Source organism: Numenius arquata, unplaced genomic scaffold (assembly GCF_964106895.1).
Source record: "Numenius arquata unplaced genomic scaffold, bNumArq3.hap1.1 HAP1_SCAFFOLD_1488, whole genome shotgun sequence".
NCBI classification, from domain to species: Eukaryota; Metazoa; Chordata; class Aves; order Charadriiformes; family Scolopacidae; genus Numenius; species Numenius arquata.
Genome location: NW_027414455.1, coordinates 1 through 16633, shown reverse-complemented (window position 1 = coordinate 16633; position 16633 = coordinate 1). Strand labels below are relative to the sequence as shown.

At 60.8% G+C, this 16633-nt stretch overlaps 3 protein-coding genes and 10 non-coding genes across 14 annotated transcripts; 5 read left to right on the top strand and 8 right to left on the bottom strand.

Annotated features, from left to right (window-relative positions):
* Positions 1-1124: 1124 nt before the first annotated feature.
* Positions 1125-1196, bottom strand: TRNAQ-CUG (transfer RNA glutamine (anticodon CUG)). The gene has a single exon. It is a non-coding gene; the product is annotated as a tRNA-Gln (tRNA).
* A 189-nt stretch (positions 1197-1385) lies between these two features.
* On the bottom strand, positions 1386-1458 carry TRNAK-UUU (transfer RNA lysine (anticodon UUU)). The gene has a single exon. It is a non-coding gene; the product is annotated as a tRNA-Lys (tRNA).
* Positions 1459-2156: 698 nt separating this feature from the next.
* LOC141478007 (histone H2A type 2-C-like) lies at positions 2157-2546 on the top strand. The gene has a single exon (XM_074167150.1). The coding sequence runs from the start codon at positions 2157-2159 to the stop codon at positions 2544-2546; it is 390 nt and encodes a 129-aa protein (XP_074023251.1).
* A 1996-nt stretch (positions 2547-4542) lies between these two features.
* LOC141478008 (histone H2B 5-like) lies at positions 4543-6385 on the bottom strand. 2 transcript variants are annotated; one of them, XM_074167152.1, is made up of 2 exons: positions 6341-6385; positions 4543-4854 (listed from the first exon to the last, which is right to left on the bottom strand). In XM_074167152.1, exons 1-2 carry the CDS (start codon positions 6383-6385, stop codon positions 4543-4545), a joined length of 357 nt encoding a protein of 118 aa, XP_074023253.1. The 2 variants fall into 2 exon arrangements, with proteins under 2 accessions (XP_074023253.1, XP_074023252.1); XM_074167151.1 differs by lacking the exon at positions 6341-6385 and having other exon boundaries at positions 4543-4923.
* On the top strand, positions 5637-5707 carry TRNAG-GCC (transfer RNA glycine (anticodon GCC)). Its single transcript has one exon. It is a non-coding gene; the product is annotated as a tRNA-Gly (tRNA).
* TRNAN-GUU (transfer RNA asparagine (anticodon GUU)) lies at positions 5889-5962 on the bottom strand. The gene has a single exon. It is a non-coding gene; the product is annotated as a tRNA-Asn (tRNA).
* TRNAS-GCU (transfer RNA serine (anticodon GCU)) lies at positions 6273-6354 on the bottom strand. Its single transcript has one exon. It is a non-coding gene; the product is annotated as a tRNA-Ser (tRNA).
* Positions 6386-6532: 147 nt separating the features above from the next.
* Positions 6533-6604, top strand: TRNAA-CGC (transfer RNA alanine (anticodon CGC)). Its single transcript has one exon. It is a non-coding gene; the product is annotated as a tRNA-Ala (tRNA).
* A 272-nt stretch (positions 6605-6876) lies between these two features.
* TRNAM-CAU (transfer RNA methionine (anticodon CAU)) lies at positions 6877-6948 on the top strand. The gene has a single exon. It is a non-coding gene; the product is annotated as a tRNA-Met (tRNA).
* A 2651-nt stretch (positions 6949-9599) lies between these two features.
* On the bottom strand, positions 9600-9671 carry TRNAD-GUC (transfer RNA aspartic acid (anticodon GUC)). Its single transcript has one exon. It is a non-coding gene; the product is annotated as a tRNA-Asp (tRNA).
* A 214-nt stretch (positions 9672-9885) lies between these two features.
* On the top strand, positions 9886-9959 carry TRNAT-AGU (transfer RNA threonine (anticodon AGU)). Its single transcript has one exon. It is a non-coding gene; the product is annotated as a tRNA-Thr (tRNA).
* A 267-nt stretch (positions 9960-10226) lies between these two features.
* TRNAE-CUC (transfer RNA glutamic acid (anticodon CUC)) lies at positions 10227-10298 on the bottom strand. The gene has a single exon. It is a non-coding gene; the product is annotated as a tRNA-Glu (tRNA).
* Positions 10299-10709: 411 nt separating this feature from the next.
* JOSD2 (Josephin domain containing 2) lies at positions 10710-16500 on the bottom strand. The gene is made up of 5 exons (XM_074167154.1): positions 16464-16500; positions 14670-14832; positions 14449-14574; positions 11280-11474; positions 10710-11157 (listed from the first exon to the last, which is right to left on the bottom strand). Exons 1-5 carry the CDS (start codon positions 16495-16497, stop codon positions 11058-11060), a joined length of 618 nt encoding a protein of 205 aa, XP_074023255.1. The 5' UTR covers positions 16498-16500; the 3' UTR covers positions 10710-11057.
* Positions 16501-16633: the final 133 nt, after the last annotated feature.

Here is a 16633-nt window from a genome sequence, read left to right as displayed (position 1 = left end):
AACCCCATCGGGTGTTGCCCTTTGCTCCAGAGGGTTTTGCAATTTTTAGGGGTTTATTGGGGTTGGTGTCACCGGTGTCAAGGTGTCACTGTGGGGGTGAAGGGGACGTTGGCCTGGGGTGAGGGAGCAGGTACTGGGGAGGACCCATCCCCACCAGTGACATCCCACACTGTGGGATGTCCCCAAGGAGAATATTTGGGGGAGGGAGAGGGGGACATGGGTCCCTGTCCCCAAGCTGGTGGCCCCCACCCTGTCCCTGTCCCCATATTCATGTCCCTGTGTCCTGCTCAGTGCCACCAGACTGCAAGGGGCTGGGTGGGGGCTGCTGGTTGGGGTCTTTTCCCCCCCATGCCCAGGGCCACCAACGCCCTGGGCTCCACGTCCCGGGCTCCACGTCCCTGTCGCTCACTGAGGATGAGGGCCACCACCACTGGGGATGTGGGACAGGAGAAACCAGGTCCTGCCATGGGGGCAGCGGGACTGGGAGGGACTGGGAGTGGGGCTGTGTCCTGGCCTTGTGGCTGGAGGTAGGAGTGGCTTTCTTTTCCCCTTGGGGACACGATGGCATGAGGTCACTTCTCCTTCCAGGTGGCACTTGAGGTCCCCAAGGGGGGGGGGGCAGGCGGTTGTCACATGTGGGCCGTTGCATGCCATCTCTGTCACATGTGGGATGTCACATGTGGTCCCTGAGGGGGGTGTCAGACGTGGGATGTCGTACGAGGTCCCCGGTGGGGTGTCACACGTGGGGTGTCACATGCAGTCCCCAAAGAGGGGGGGGGGTCACACAGGGTCCCCAGTGGGGTGTTACACATGGGATGCCACCTGTGGTCCCTAGTGGGGTGTCAGACTTGGGACGTCACACGTGGGACACTACGTGTGGTCCCCAGTGGGGTGTCACAGGTGGGATGTCACCTGCGGTCCCCACGGGTGGGTCACGCTCAGAGCAACCCCCATCACACCTGGGGGGGTGACACACTTGGGCCACGCAGATCCCAAAAGGGTGTCCCCCGCGGTCCCCAAATGGGGTGGGACGCGGAGTGTGGACACACACCCCACACACCCCCCGTCCAGTCCCTGCCAGTGTTGGGGAGGAGGGGGGGTGGGGGTGGTGGCAAAAGAGGTGAAGGTCCCACCGAGATTTGAACTCGGATCGCTGGATTCAGAGTCCAGAGTGCTAACCATTACACCATGGGACCGACCCGCACGACCACTTCCGCCCGGTCCCACACCGCCCCGCGCCGCCTCCGCCGCCCAAAGAAAATAGTCCGGGGCGCGGGGGTTTTGCGGGGGGGGGGGGACGGTGGAAGGCGGGGGGGGGGAAGGGGGCGAGGGAAGGGAGAAGGACCCTCCGATGGGGGAGGAGAGGAAAAAAGGAGAAACGTCTTCGCCCGAACAGGGACTTGAACCCTGGACCCTCAGATTAAAAGTCTGATGCTCTGCCGACTGAGCTATCCGGGCTCCTGGCAGGATCCCCCCGGCGCCTCCCCATCAGCCGCAAAGAAAACAAAAAAGACAAAAAAAAGGAGTTTAAAGGGAGAAAAAAAAAAAAAATTTGATTACGAAAGATTTGAAGGTGCAAAAAAAGGTGCCGCGAGGAGAGGGGGGAAACCGCGGCGACCCTTCGGGGGTGTGTGGTGTGTGTGTTGCGGACCTGAGTGAGAACCGCACATCCCCCCCCCCCCCCCGCAGGGAGAGAGGCCGCAAATCCCCGAATACGATAGAAAACAAACAAACAAACAAACAAAAAAGCCTTAAAAACTCCTCTCTCGGGGGGGGGGGGGTTGCCCCGAGGCTGGTAATACGTCAAAAAAAAGAGCTTTAATTTACAAAAAAAAAAGAACCTAAATTTGAGGGAGCGCGTTCAGCCGCCCGCAGCCACCGCCTCCTTCCAGCCCTGCCCGGGGGGGGGGACGGGGGCCCGTCCCGTCCCCCCCCCCCCAAAACCCGCCGCAGGGCTCCGAGCGCGGCCTCCGACCTCCGTGCGGACGAGGCGGATCCAAAGCGCGGGCTGTTATTGGCCAGAGCTCGGCGCGTCGCTATTGGTCCCCCGCCGCGCCGCGCGTCAGCCAATCAGAAGGCGTCGTTTCGATCCGCCGCAGGGTATATGAGGCAGGGGGAGGCGGCGGCGCGGCGCTGTCAGTGCCTGCAGGGGAACCATGTCGGGCCGGGGGAAGCAGGGGGGCAAAGCCCGGGCTAAAGCCAAATCCCGCTCATCCCGGGCCGGTCTCCAGTTCCCCGTGGGCCGCGTCCACCGCCTCCTGCGGAAAGGGAACTACGCGGAACGGGTGGGGGCCGGAGCCCCCGTTTACCTGGCTGCCGTGATGGAATACCTGACGGCCGAGATCCTGGAGCTGGCGGGGAACGCCGCCCGGGATAACAAAAAGACGCGGATCATCCCCCGCCACCTCCAGCTCGCCGTCCGCAACGACGAGGAGCTCAACAAGCTGCTGGGGGGCGTCACCATCGCGCAGGGCGGCGTCCTGCCCAACATCCAGGCTGTGCTGCTGCCCAAGAAGACCGAGAGCCACAAGGCCAAGGGCAAGTGAGGCGGCGGGAGAAGCCGCCTCCAGGTTGTTTTTTCGTTGCCTTGAGTTCTTTTTATTTTTTTTTTTCATTTTTTTATTATTTTTTTTTTCTTATTTTTAAACCCAAAAAAAGGCTCTTTTCAGAGCCACCCACCGCTTCAGGAAAAGGGCTGGAGGAGCAGGGCGTTATGCAAATAAAGGCTCCACTCGGCGCTCGCCTATTGGCGGGGGGGGCGGGGCGGGCCTCCCGCCGTGCAGCGGCTAGAGCGGCTCCGAAGCTCGCGCGCTGATTGGCTGGCTTGCCGAATCTGCTCAGCCAATAGCCGCACGCCGTTTGGATCCCCCCCTCCTTCTCCTGTCGCAGTGGGGCCGAAGGAGGCGGCGGGGGGCAAATCTCGCTCCAGCGACACTTAAACGTGAATAAATAAAGCGAATAATATCCCTACCACCCAAACCGGGAAAGAATATGTCCCAATTTACCTCTGTTCTGGGTAAGTATTAAGTAAAAAGCAAGAAAGGGAGTGGAAAAAAGTAAGAAGGGAGGAATACTTGATCAGGGAACAACAGAATGAGGGGTAATGGCTGGAGCCCCTCTGCTGGGAGGACAGGCTGAGAGAGTTGGGGGGTTCAGCCCAGAGAAGGGAAGGCTCCGGGGAGACCTTGGAGCCCCTTCCAGTCCCTAAAGGGGGGGGGGGCTCCAGGAAAGCTGGGGAGGGACTCTGGATCAGGACGACTTTAGGCTGTTTTAAGGCATTCTGGGGAGTCCTGTGGGGGTCTGGGGGTGCTGGGGGTGTGTATGTCTGGGGTGTTTACGAATAGAGGATTTAGGGGAGGGGGTGTGCTCTGGAGTCCCCGAGGGGGTCCGGGGAGGGGGGACTGTGAAGTATTATGGCAGGAAAAGTACTTAAGACCCTTAAGGGCATTAATGGGGTGACTTTGGGGGGCTGGGAGGTGTAGCAGAAGAATTTTTAGGGCCTTATTTTCCTCTTTGGAGGCCTGAGCATCCTGGCCCGCATCCCCAGCAGCGTGGCCAGTGGAGCGAGGGGGGGGATTGTGCCCTGGGGAGACCCCCCCTTGGCAGCGCTGCCTCCAGCTCTGGGGCCACCAACATCAGAAGGACAGGGAGCTGCTGGAGCGGGGCCAGAGGAGGCCACGGAGATGCTGGGAGGGCTGGAGCCCCTCTGCTGGGAGGACAGGCTGAGAGAGTTGGGGGTTCAGCCTGGAGAAGAGAAGGCTCCGGGGAGACCTTGGAACCCCTTCCAGTCCCTAAAGGGGGGGGGGCTCCAGGAAAGCTGGGGAGGGACTCTGGATGAGGGAGGGGAGCCGTGGGAGGAGGGGGAAGGGTTTGCCACTGGAAGAGGGGAGATTGAGATGAGATGTGGGGAGGAAATGGTTTGCTGGGGGGGTGGTGAGAGCCTGGCCCAGGTTTCCCTGAGAAGCTGTGGCTGCCCCATCCCTGGAGGGGTTCCAGGCCGGGTTGGGAGGGGTCTTGGAGCAGCCTGGTGTGGTGGGAGGTGTCCCTGCCCAGGGCAGGGGGTGGCTTTAGGGTCCCTTCTAACTGTGTCACCACTCTAAGAACTGGAGAGGAGTTATTCTCCAGCCTCCCCCGCCGGGTTTATATAGGCCCCGGGGCGGACCTGAGGGAAAACCTGCCCCTCGCAGTGACGTTCTCGCCCCCGCAGACCAATGGGAGCGCAGCAGCGGTTTGAAGGCGAAAGCGGCAGCGAAACAAGGCGGGGGGAGGGAAGGGGAGGGGGACCAGAAGGAGAAACAGCTCAACTACAGCCTAGAAACCGCTGGGGTTTTTGTTAAAAAAACCAATAAAATAACCCGTTTTAAACGCCCCAATTCTCCACCGCCACCTACAAACCGTTCCCATACTCAAAAAAAGCCCCGAAAAAGGGGCAGCGACGCCAGCTCTTTGGACGAGAAGGTGGGTGGCTCTGAAAAGAGCCGTTGGGTGCAAGCAGAACCCAGCCGGGGGGCTCCCTCTCGGTAGCCCCTTTCGGGCTGGACGTTACTTGGAGCTGGTGTACTTGGTGACGGCCTTGGTGCCCTCCGAGACGGCGTGCTTGGCCAGCTCGCCGGGCAGGAGGAGGCGGACGGCCGTCTGGATCTCCCTGGAGGTGATGGTGGAGCGCTTGTTGTAGTGGGCCAGGCGGGAGGCCTCGCCGGCGATGCGCTCGAAGATGTCGTTGACGAAGGAGTTCATGATGCCCATGGCCTTGGAGGAGATGCCGGTGTCCGGGTGGACCTGCTTCAGCACCTTGTAGACGTAGATGGAGTAACTCTCCTTGCGGCTGCGCCGCCGCTTCTTGTCCCCTTTCTTCTGGGTCTTGGTCACGGCTTTTTTAGAGCCTTTTTTAGGGGCGGGCGCGGATTTGGCCGGTTCGGGCATGGCGACGCGAACCCCGGGGAAACCCCACTGAGGGGGCAGCGGCGGCGGCCCCGCTTTTATAGCGGCGGTATGTAAATGAGGCATCCAAACGCCACGCCCTCCCATTGGCTGAGGGAGAGGGCCGCGCTCAGAGCCACGCCCCCCCCGCGCGCGTGCAAAACCGGCCGGCTCCAAAGAGCGCGCTCTCTGATTGGACGCTGAATGTTGGGGCGTTTTAACCAATCAGAGCGCGCTCTTTGGATGCCGCCGAGAGGTTGGCGGGTGGGGGGGGAAGGGCGCCGGTCCCTGTGCGCGCCCGGGGGGGAGCAAGGAGCCCCCGTGGAGGGGAACGGGCTCTGGAGAAGCCGCAGCGGGGGTTTCCCCGGGGGAAAAGCGGCAGCGGAGCCTCTGGGACCCACTCTCCCCCTGGGGCGGGCCTCGGCTCCCTGCTCGGCCTGGGATCCCTGGGGGTCCCTTGCTCAGCCCCTGAGACTCCTCTCCAGGCCCCGCCCACCCGCCAGGCTGCGGGCCAATCAGCGCCGAGCGCGCCAAATTCCAATCACCCGCCGCGGGATCCCGCGGGGGCGCCCCTCTTCCTCCTCTAACCTTAATTAGCGCGGCATCCCAATTAGCACATGCTCACCCCTCTCGGGTATAAAGACTTTTCTGCGCTATGTAGCCCTTTTGGGCTTAATTCCATAATTTTTGGGTCTCCGGCTAAGAAGCCATCGGGAGCATTGGTGGTTCAGTGGTAGAATTCTCGCCTGCCACGCGGGAGGCCCGGGTTCGATTCCCGGCCAATGCACACCTTCATCTTTTTCCCTTCCGATCATTTTTTTCGCATTTCATCCCTTTTTCCAACCCTTTTTTTCCCACCCGCGACACAGGAAAGGACCGCGTCGCAACTCCCCTGCTCCCACCTGTAAAATAAACCCCCCCCCCAAAAAAAAAACAAAACAAAAAAACCCACTCAAAATCACGCCGCCCGTCCCTGGGTGGGCTCGAACCACCAACCTTTCGGTTAACAGCCGAACGCGCTAACCGATTGCGCCACAGAGACCCGCCGTACCGGCCCCGCCCCGCCCCCCCGCTGCCAAAGCGGGGGAGAAAAACTTGGAAAAAAAAGATTCGATGGGGGGGGGGTGTGTGCGATGGAAGAGAAAGGAGGTGGGGGGGGAAGAGAAAGGGGGATGAATGGGGAGAGGGGAGCACGCACTGCGAGGGACACACACACACACACACACACACCCTCCCAAAATAAACCCACCCCCCCCCCCCCGGTGAAAGAGCAGAAAGTGTAGACACCCCCCCCCCCAAAAAAAAAAAATAAATTAATTGCCGGAGGTGGAAGGTAAAAGGGAAACCGCTACCGACGAGGATGGGATTCGAACCCACGCGTGCAGAGCACAATGGATTAGCAGTCCATCGCCTTAACCACTCGGCCACCTCGTCCGCCGGGGCAGCCCCTCCGCCCGGCCGCCATGGGGCGCGCCAGGGAGGGAGAGGGGGCGTGGTTTTAGCCAAAGGTAGGCGTGGTTTATATAGAGGGAGGCGTGGTTTAGCTGGGAGGGGGCGTGGCTCCCATGGAGAGGCGGTGCCAAGGGCCGCGGCGGGGGCGGGGGCTCCCGCTGGGGATGTAGCTCAGTGGTAGAGCGCATGCTTCGCATGTATGAGGCCCCGGGTTCGATCCCCGGCATCTCCAGCGGGGGGTAGAAGTGAACCTTGTACTCCTCTTATTTTTTTTTTTTCCTCTTGGGGGGGGGGGGGGTGTGACCTTGAAGGGGGAGGGGGGGTGAATAAACACCCGGCGGGGAATGTCAACCCTCCCCCCCGACCCCTATTTTTCACCCTCCTCCTTCGTTCCCCCGCCCCCCCGTCACGGGGCAGCACAATCAGGAAACACCGTTATCACAACCAGTATAAACCAGTAAATTATACTTTATCACAATAAAGTAAATAAAAGCCGTTCTAAGGAGCAGAGTGGCGCAGCGGAAGCGTGCTGGGCCCATAACCCAGAGGTCGATGGATCGAAACCATCCTCTGCTAATTCCTTTTTTCCCCCCTCCCTTTCTTCTCTTTCCCTCCCCCCTTTTTCCCCTCCCCCTTTCCTTGTTCCCTATTTGTCTCCCGCCCCCCCCCCCCCCCGAAGAGGACGGTGACCCCTCTGCAACGGATAAAACCCCCCCACCAGGTTTATTTCATTTCTCTCCCTCCCGAATATCAGGGAAAAATAAAATAAAATAAAATAAATTTCTTTCCCCTCTTGAGTATCGTGAAAAAAAAAAAATAATTCGCGATGTTCAGAAGAGAAAATACTGACTTCTTTTTTTTCATTAGATTCATGAAAAGTAGCGATAGTTTTTGTACAGGCTCCAAAGGAGGTCGTGGGCTGAGCCGTGGGCTTGAGCCAAAACCCCCTCTGGTTTCAACCGATTCTCCCCCAAAAACCCACCAAAAACACCCAAGGACCATCGATAGGGATTCATTTGGAACCGGGATCCGCCGATTAACGGCGTAAACAACGCGTGGCTTCTCCAAAACTCATCCATCAAAAGCCGAAGATGAAGTCGTGGGTACGAGGAACGTCCCAGATATTGAGCTACGGCAGTCGTCTGGCTTCAACGAGTAACTTTTAATTAGAGTTAATTCCTTGGGGTTCTAACGGGGTGCGATTGATGCTGAGGCGTTAGATTTAGGCACAAGAAGCATCGAGGAGGCAACAACCGCCAGCAAATCAACGGGATAAGAGCAATAAACGGCCTGGGAGCAGAAAAATAAGGTCTTCTGGACCTCTGGGTGTGATTTTTTGGTGTTATAATGAAGGTAGTTCAGCTCAGGACACTCTCTAAATCCTCACCGTCTTGCCCCATTGGCTAAAATCCTCCAAAACCGTGTAAATTTGTAGCAGTCTCAAGGTCCATGTGACGATTCTCCTCAAGAACATTAATGATACTTGGCTTTCCTTGAGGAGTCTTTTCACCCGTCATCCTTGATGGACTCAAGGAATCCTCCTCATCCATCAGCATGTCCACATGGTCTCTTAATATTAATTATTAACCATTTTGAGGATACGTTTTGGAAACGAGATGGGTCCATCGCGCGTAAATCACTTTATTCCTTAAATATGACCACTTAAGCGAGCTTTCTTTGATCCCCCGCCCTGACCTGAGCCACCTCTCAGGGTTCCTCAAGGGCAGAGAAGCCTTTTCCCAGAGCAATATAGAATCATGGAATGGTTTGGGTGGGAAGGGACCTTAAAGCCCCTCCAGTCCCACCCCCTGCCCTGGGCAGGGACACCTCCCACCACACCAGGCTGCTTCAAGCCCCCTCCCAACCTGGCCTGGAACCCCTCCAGGGATGGGGCAGCCACAGCTTCTCGGGGCAACCTGGGCCAGGCTCTCACCACCCCCCCAGCAAACCATTTCCTCCCCACATCTCATCTCAATCTCCCCTCTTCCAGTGGCAAACCCTTCCCCCTCCTCCCCCTCCTCCCACGGCTCCCCTCCCTCATCCAGAGTCCCTTCCCAGCTTTCCTGGAGCCCCTTGAGGGACTGGAAGGGGCTCCAAGGTCTCCCCGGAGCCTTCTCTTCTCCAGCCTGAACCCCCCAACTCTCTCAGCCTGTCCTCCCAGCAGAGGGGCTCCAGCCCTCCCAGCATCTCCGTGGCCTCCTCTGGCCCCGCTCCAGCAGCTCCCTGTCCTTCTGAGGTTGGTGGCCCCAGAGCTGGAGGCAGCGCTGCCAAGGGGGGTCTCCCAGGGCACAATCCCCCCCTCGCTCCACTGGCCACGCTGCTGGGGATGCGGGCCAGGATGCTCAGGCCTCCAAAGAGGAAAATAAGGCCCTAAAAATTCGTGTGCTATGCCTCCCAGCCCCCCAAAGTCACCCCATTAATGCCCTTAAGGGTCTTAAGTACTTTTCCTGCCATAATACTTCACAGCCCCCCCTCCCCGGACCCCCTCGGGGACTCCAGAGCACACCCCCTCCCCTAAATCCTCTATTCGTAAACACCCTCTAGCACCACCCACACCCACACCCCCCCCCCCCAGCACCCCCAGACCCCCACAGGACTCCCCAGAATGCCTTAAAACAGCCTAAAGTGTCCTGCCCCCCCCCCCCAATTCACTCAGGATCCCTCCAGGATTCCCCTCAGGGGGTCCCAAACCCCTCCAGAACAGCCCCTCGGGGATCCCCCCCCCCCGACACCCTCAAGGTTCCAACCACCCCCAGAACAGCCCCTCGGGGACCCCCAAACTTCCCCAGGACCCACACACCCCCCCCAACCACCCCTCAGGGGGTCCCCCAAGGATGGTTTGCCCCCCCCCCTCCGCCCCCCGGGGCAAAAGCGCGCGTTCTGGCGCCAAATTCCTCGATTTAAACTCCGGAGCCGCCTTCTGATTGGTCGACGAGAGGAGCGCCGCGATTGGTCCTTAGGGGTAAGGGGGGGGGGGGGGCGCCCCGCCGGCCTCTCGCAGTTCCCCCTCAGGTCCGCACCGCCCTATATAAAACACCCCCCCCCCCCGGCGGAGGCGGCGGGCGGGTCTGTGCTGGGCGGGAGCCGGCCGTCCCCGTCCGGGGCCTGCTTCCCCTCGTAATAATAATAATAATAATAATAATAATAATAATAATGATTTTTTTTCGCAGTTTAAAAGATATTTAATTGTTGTTTTTTTTTTTTTTGCGGGGGCGGGAAAATGCAACCTCCCCGTCGGGGAATCGAACCCCGGTCTCCCGCGTGACAGGCGGGGATACTCACCACTATACTAACGAGGATGGGGCTGGGAGATACCCCCAGCCCCCTCTCCCTGAAGCCACCCCGGGGGGGTGGGGGGGGGAATGTACCCCATCGTCCCCCCCCCTCCCCCCTTAACCCCCGGAGTGGGGGGGGGGCGGAAGGAGGGCGGGGGGGGGGGTGCGCGGAGACTCTTGGCGGCGGGGGGGGGGTGGATGGGGAGATGGAGAGCGAGGGGAAAGGCTCCGAACGCCCGGCGCCGTGGCTTAGTTGGTTAAAGCGCCTGTCTAGTAAACAGGAGATCCTGGGTTCGAATCCCAGCGGTGCCTTTCCCCCCCCCTTTCCTCTATCGCGATAATATCGCCCTGTGTTTTTTTCTATAATTTTTTTTTTTATGATTTTTTTTTATAAACCGCCTGCCTCCCGCCCCGCGCATCAGCGAACAAAGGGAGGGGGAAACGTGGTGAAGCTCTCCCTCTTCTCCACCACCACCACCCCCCCCCCCAGCGGTGCCGTGCGTGGGGCTGAACGGTCGCGAGCGGAAATATTAAAAAGCGAAAATAGGCAGGAAAAAAAAAAAAGATTAATAATTTTACTTCCCTGACCGGGAATCGAACCCGGGCCGCGGCGGTGAGAGCGCCGAATCCTAACCACTAGACCACCAGGGAGCGCGACAGACATCCCGCCAAGGGCTCGCATCGAGATGGGGACGGATCTAAACGGCGCGCTCCCATTGGCCTCGCGGGTGGAGAGCGCGGACCAATCAGCGGGCGCGCTTTGGACCCGCCCGGCGGAGCGGGAGGAGCGGGCGGAGCCGCCCTTCCCCGGGATATCCCCCCCCCCCCCGCCCCCTCCAACGCTCTCCCCCCCGGCTCCAACCCCCCCCCCCCCTCCTCCAGACACACACTCTTCATCCCTGGGGTCAGAGCCTCCTCCTCCTCCACCCCTCCAGCCTCTTTTATTACTCCCTGACCCTGAATTGGGGTGAGATTTGGCGATTTTGGGGGTCATTCGGCCCCCGATTCCTGCCCCCCGAGCTCAGGAGGGAAGGCGCACCCCCAAGGAGAGACAACCCGACGAGCTGGAAACCCACCGCTTTTAATCACCTTTTTTTGAGGGTAATTCAGCCCTTTGGTGCGTCGCGTGCACCCTGAGGGGACGCCACACGACCCCCACCACCACCACCTCCCCCAGCCCCATCGCGCCACCCCCCAGAGGGAAAACCGGTGACGGAGACGAAATGGGGGTGAAATCAGGGAATTGGGAGCTTCCCCAAAAACCAACCTCCCCCCTGCCCCGGAGGAACGGTGCCTGGATAAAAGTCCCCAAAGCGTCGGGGTTTCGTCCCAAAGAGGAAGGTGGTGGGGGTGGGTTGTCACCCGTCGGCGCCGTCACCCGTCAGTGTCACCCGTCGTCGTGTTGACGCGTCACTCGGGGCTCAGCCAAGCGCCGCTTTCCTCCACGGCCCGCGGCACGACGAGGAAAACCTCGCAGAGCCCTTGGGAGAGGAAATCCCGCAGGAAAGCCCTGCCGGGTTGGGAGGAGGGAGGCGTCACCCCCTTCCTCCTGTGCGTCTTGTGTGTGTGTGTGTGTGTGTGTGTGTCTGTCTGTCCCCCCCCCAAACCCCTGCCACCCCCTTTGTCACCCACCTGAGTTCCTCCTCGCCCCCGATGGCCACGGGGGCCGGGAGTTTGGAGTCCAGGTTGTAGTAGGTGCCGCCGAGCTGGCGGACGGCGAGCCAGTGCTGCCGGCGCAAGGGGAGGGCCAGGAACCCCAGCGAGACGGTGGAGGGGACGTTGAGGATGAATCCCAGGATTTCCCCCAGCGCCAACCGCTCCAACGACCTGGGAAAGGGGAAAAATAGGGTGAAAATGGTTTTTTTTTGGGGCTGGGGGGCTGAGGAAACACCCAGTGCTGCCTGCAAGGGGAGGGCCAGGAACCCCAGCGAGACGGTGGAGGGGACGTTGAGGATGAACCCCAGGATTTCCCCCAGCGCCAACCGCTCCGACGACCTGGGAAAGGGGAAAAAAAGGGTGAAAAAGGGGTTTTGGGGTTTTTTTGGGGCTGGGGGGGGGAGGAAACATCAAGTGCTGCAGCCCAAGGAACCCCAGCGAGACGGTGGAGGGGACGTTGAGGATGAATCCCAGGATTTCCCCCAGCGCCAACCGCTCCAACGACCTGGGAAAGGGGAAAAATAGGGTGAAAATGGTTTTTTTTTGGGGCTGGGGGGCTGAGGAAACACCCAGTGCTGCCTGCAAGGGGAGGGCCAGGAACCCCAGCGAGACGGTGGAGGGGACGTTGAGGATGAACCCCAGGATTTCCCCCAGCGCCAACCGCTCCGACGACCTGGGAAAGGGGAAAAAAAGGGTGAAAAAGGGGTTTTGGGGTTTTTTTGGGGCTGGGGGGGGGAGGAAACATCAAGTGCTGCAGCCCAAGGAACCCCAGCGAGACGGTGGAGGGGACGTTGAGGATGAATCCCAGGATTTCCCCCAGCGCCAACCGCTCCAACGACCTGAGAAAGGGGAAAAAAGGGTGAAAAAGGGTTTTTTGGGGGCTGGGGGGCTGAGGAAACACCCAGTACTGCCGGCGCAAGGGGAGGGCCAGGAACCCCAGCGAGACGGTAGAGGGGACGTTGAGGACAAACCCCAGGATTTCCCCCAGCGCCAACCGCTCCAACGACCTGGGAAAGGGGAAAAATAGGGTGAAAATGGGTTTTTTTGGGGGGCTGGGGGGCTGAGGAAACACCCAGTGCTGCCTGCAAGGGCAGCCCAAGGAACCCCAGCGAGACGGTGGAGGGGACGTTGAGGATGAATCCCAGGATTTCCCCCAGCGCCAACCGCTCCAACGACCTGGGAAAGGGGAAAAAAAGGGTGAAAAAGGGGTTTTGGGGTTTTTTTTGGGGCTGGGGGGGGGAGGAAACATCAAGTGCTGCAGCCCAAGGAACCCCAGCGAGACGGTGGAGGGGACGTTGAGGACAAACCCCAGGATTTCCCCCAGCGCCAACCACTCCAACGACCTGGGAAAGGGGAAAAAAAGGGTGAAAAAGGGGTTTTGGGGTTTTTTGGGGGCTGGGGGGGGGAGGAAACATCAAGTGCTGCAGCCCAAGGAACCCCAGCGAGACGGTGGAGGGGACGTTGAGGATGAATCCCAGGATTTCCCCCAGCGCCAACCGCTCCAACGACCTGAGAAAGGGGAAAAAAGGGTGAAAAAGGGGTTTTTTGGGTTTTTTTGGGGCTGGGGGGGGGAAGGAAACACCCAGTGCTGCCTGCAAGGGCAGCCCAAGTAACCCCAGCGAGACGGTGGAGGGGACGTTGAGGATGAACCCCAGGATTTCCCCCAGCGCCAACCGCTCCAACGACCTGGGAAAGGGGAAAAAAAGGGTGAAAAAGGGGTTTTGGGGTTTTTTTTGGGGCTGGGGGGGGGAGGAAACATCAAGTGCTGCAGCCCAAGGAACCCCAGTGAGACGGTGGAGGGGACGTTGAGGATGAACCCCAGGATTTCCCCCAGCGCCAACCACTCCAACGACCTGGGAAAGGGGAAAAAAAGGGTGAAAAAGGGTTTTTTGGGTTTTTTTTGGGGCTGGGGGGGGAAGGAAACACCCAGTGCTGCCTGCAAGGGCAGCCCAAGGAACCCCAGCGAGACGGTGGAGGGGACGCTGAGGATGAACCCTAGGATTTCCCCCAGCGCCAACCGCTCCAACGACCTGGGAAAGGGGAAAAATAGGGTGAAAAAGGGGTTTTGGGGTTTTTTTGGGGCTGGGGGGGGGAGGAAACATCAAGTGCTGCAGCCCAAGGAACCCCAGCGAGACGGTGGAGGGGACGTTGAGGATGAATCCCAGGATTTCCCCCAGCGCCAACCGCTCCAACGACCTGGGAAAGGGGAAAAAAGGGTGAAAAAGGGTTTTTTGGGTTTTTTTGGGGGTTGGGGGGGGAAGGAAACACTCAGTGCTGCCTGCAAGGGCAGCCCAAGGAACCCCAGCGAGACAGTGGAGGGGACGTTGAGGATGAATCCCAGGATTTCCCCCAGCGCCAACCACTCCAACGACCTGGGAAAGGGGAAAAAAAGGGTGAAAAAGGGGTTTTGGGGTTTTTTTGGGGCTAGGGGGGGGAGGAAACATCAAGTGCTGCAGCCCAAGGAACCCCAGTGAGACGGTGGAGGGGACGTTGAGGATGAATCCCAGGATTTCCCCCAGCGCCAACCACTCCAACGACCTGGGAAAGGGGAAAAAAGGGTGAAAAAGGGCTTTTTGGGTTTTTTTGGGGGTTGGGGGGGAAGGAAACACTCAGTGCTGCCTGCAAGGGCAGCCCAAGGAACCCCAGCGAGACGGTGGAGGGGACGCTGAGGACGAACCCCAGGATTTCCCCCAGCGCCAACCGCTCCAACGACCTGGGAAAGGGGAAAAAAAGGGTGAAAAAGGGGTTTTGGGGTTTTTTTGGGGCTGGGGGGGGAGGAAACATCAAGTGCTGCCTGCAAGGGCAGCCCAAGGAACCCCAGCAAGACGGTGGAGGGGACGCTGAGGATGAACCCCAGGATTTCCCCCAGCGCCAACCGCTCCAACGACCTGGGAAAGGGGAAAAAAGGGTGAAAAAGGGTTTTTTGGGTTTTTTTGGGGCTGGGGGGGGAAGGAAACACCCAGTGCTGCCTGCAAGGGGAGGGCCAGGAACCCCAGCGAGACGGTGGAGGGGACGTTGAGGACAAACCCCAGGATTCCCCCCAGCGCCAACCGCTCCAACGACCCGGGAAAGGGGAAAAATAGGGTGAAAATGTTTTTTTTTTTTTTGGGGGGGGGGGGAGAACACCCCGAAAATGGGCTCATACCGGCGTTTGTCCCACCAAACGGCTGCCAGCCCCAGGCCCTGCAGCGCGGCCATGATCACGTTGACGTCGTAGTTGCCGGTGCCCAGGAGGCTGCGGTGAGGGTTGAGGCGAGCGTCGGGGGCCAACCTTTTTTTAAGAGGGGGGGGGGCAAAAAAAAAAAAGAAATAAGGAAAAGGAGGCAGACTAATGAAAATAATTAAAATAACTGTTAATTAAGCTGCCTTTTGCAGATGTCGTCGGCGGCCTGGCGGGTGAAGCAGGGGCGCTGGAGGACGTTGTTGAGGGCGTGGAGGGCGCAGAGCTCCAGCCGCTGCCGCTCGTGGTACAGCCCCGGGGGGGGGGGACACCCCGACGTGGCCCCCGCTTCGGGGGGGGCCAGGCTACCTGGGGGGGGGGAGAGAAGAGAGGGGGCTCTAGAACCCCCCCCCCCACACACACACACACCCCCAGCCCTAGAGCCCCCCATCCCCAAACCCATGGGACTACCAGACCCCCCCCAGTCCCCCCCCCGACACCCCCAAGATGCCCCCAGACACCCCCAAGACCCCCCCAAGCCCTCCAGATGCCCCCTCAGCTCTTCCAGACCTCCCAAAGACCCTCCAGAGGCCCCCCAAGACTGATGTGCGACCCTTCCTGAGCACCCCAAGATCCCCCCCAAGCTCTCCAGCTCCCCCTAGACCCCCCCACGATGCCCCCAGACCCCCCCAATCCCCTCCCGACACCCCCAAGATGCCCCCAGACACCCCCAAGACCCCCCCAAGCCCTCCAGATGCCCCCTCAGCTCTTCCAGACCTCCCAAAGACCCTCCAGAGACCCCCCAAGACTGACGTGCAACCCCCCCCGTGCACCCCAAGATCCCCCCCAAGCTCTCCAGCTCCCCCTAGACTCCCCCAAGATGCTCCCAGACACCCCCAAGACCTTCTTGAGACCCTGTGCACCCCAAGACACCCCCCCCAAGACCCTCAGGTGCCCCCTCAGCTCTTCCAGACCTCCCAAAGACCCTCCAGAGACCCCCCAAGACTGATGTGTGACCCCCCCGTGCACCCCAAGATCCCTCCCAAGCTCTCCAGCTCCCCCTAGACCCCTCCAAGATGCCCCCAGACCCCCCAAGATGCCCCCAGACACCCCAAGACCCCCCCCAAGCCCTCCAGGTGCCCCCTCAGCTCTTCCAGACCTCCCAAAGACCCTCCAGAGACCCCCCAAGACTGACGTGCAACCCCCCCCGTGCACCCCAAGATCCCCCCCAAGCTCTCCAGCTCCCCCTAGACTCCCCCAAGATGCTCCCAGACACCCCCAAGACCTTCTTGAGACCCTCCCTGTGCACCCCAAGACCTCCCCAAGCCCTCCAGGTGCCCCCTCAGCTCTTCCGGACCCCTCAGAGACGCTCCAGAGACCCCCAAGACTGACATGTGACCCCCCCCGTGCACCCCAAGATCCCCCCCAAGCTCTCCAGCTCCCCCTAGACCCCCCCAAGATGTCCCCAGACCCCCCAAGATGCCCCCAGACACCCCCCAGGTTCCCCCCAGCTTTTCCAAACACCCTTCCAGACCCCTAAAAGACCCTCAGAGACCCACCCCCACCTCCCAAAGCCCCAGCCCCGCCCCCCAGACCCTCCCAGACACCCCCAAAACCTTCTTGAGACCCCCCCCGTGCACCCCAGGGTTCCCCAAGTTCCCCAGACCCTTCCCCAAGCCCCTCAGGTGCCCCCCCCCCGCATCCATCAGCCCCCTCAAACACCCTCCCCACCTCCCTAGACCCCCCCCTCAGGCTCCCCAACACACCCCATCCCCCCCAAACAGCCCCCCCCGGCCCCCCCCAGACCCTCCCCGTCCCTTCAGCCCCCCCCAAAGACACTCCAGGCCCCCTTAAACCGCCCCCGCGGCCTAGCCAAACCCCACCAGGCCGCTCCGCCGCCCCTCCAGCCCCTTCCTGCGGGCACCCAGCCCGTCCCCGGGCTCCCCAGAGACCACCAGCCCCCCCCCGCCCCGGGACCCCCCCGGCCCGACACAGCGCACCCCGCGGTTCCTCCGGGCCCGGCGGCGGCCGCATCCCGCGTCCCCCCCCCCCCCAACCCAGGCCGGAACTACGGCTCCCGGCGTTCACCGCGGCCTGCGGGACACTTCCGACCTTCCTCCCGGCGTGCCTTGCGCCGCGCCCCTCATAGACGAGTAGCGACCGCCGACCT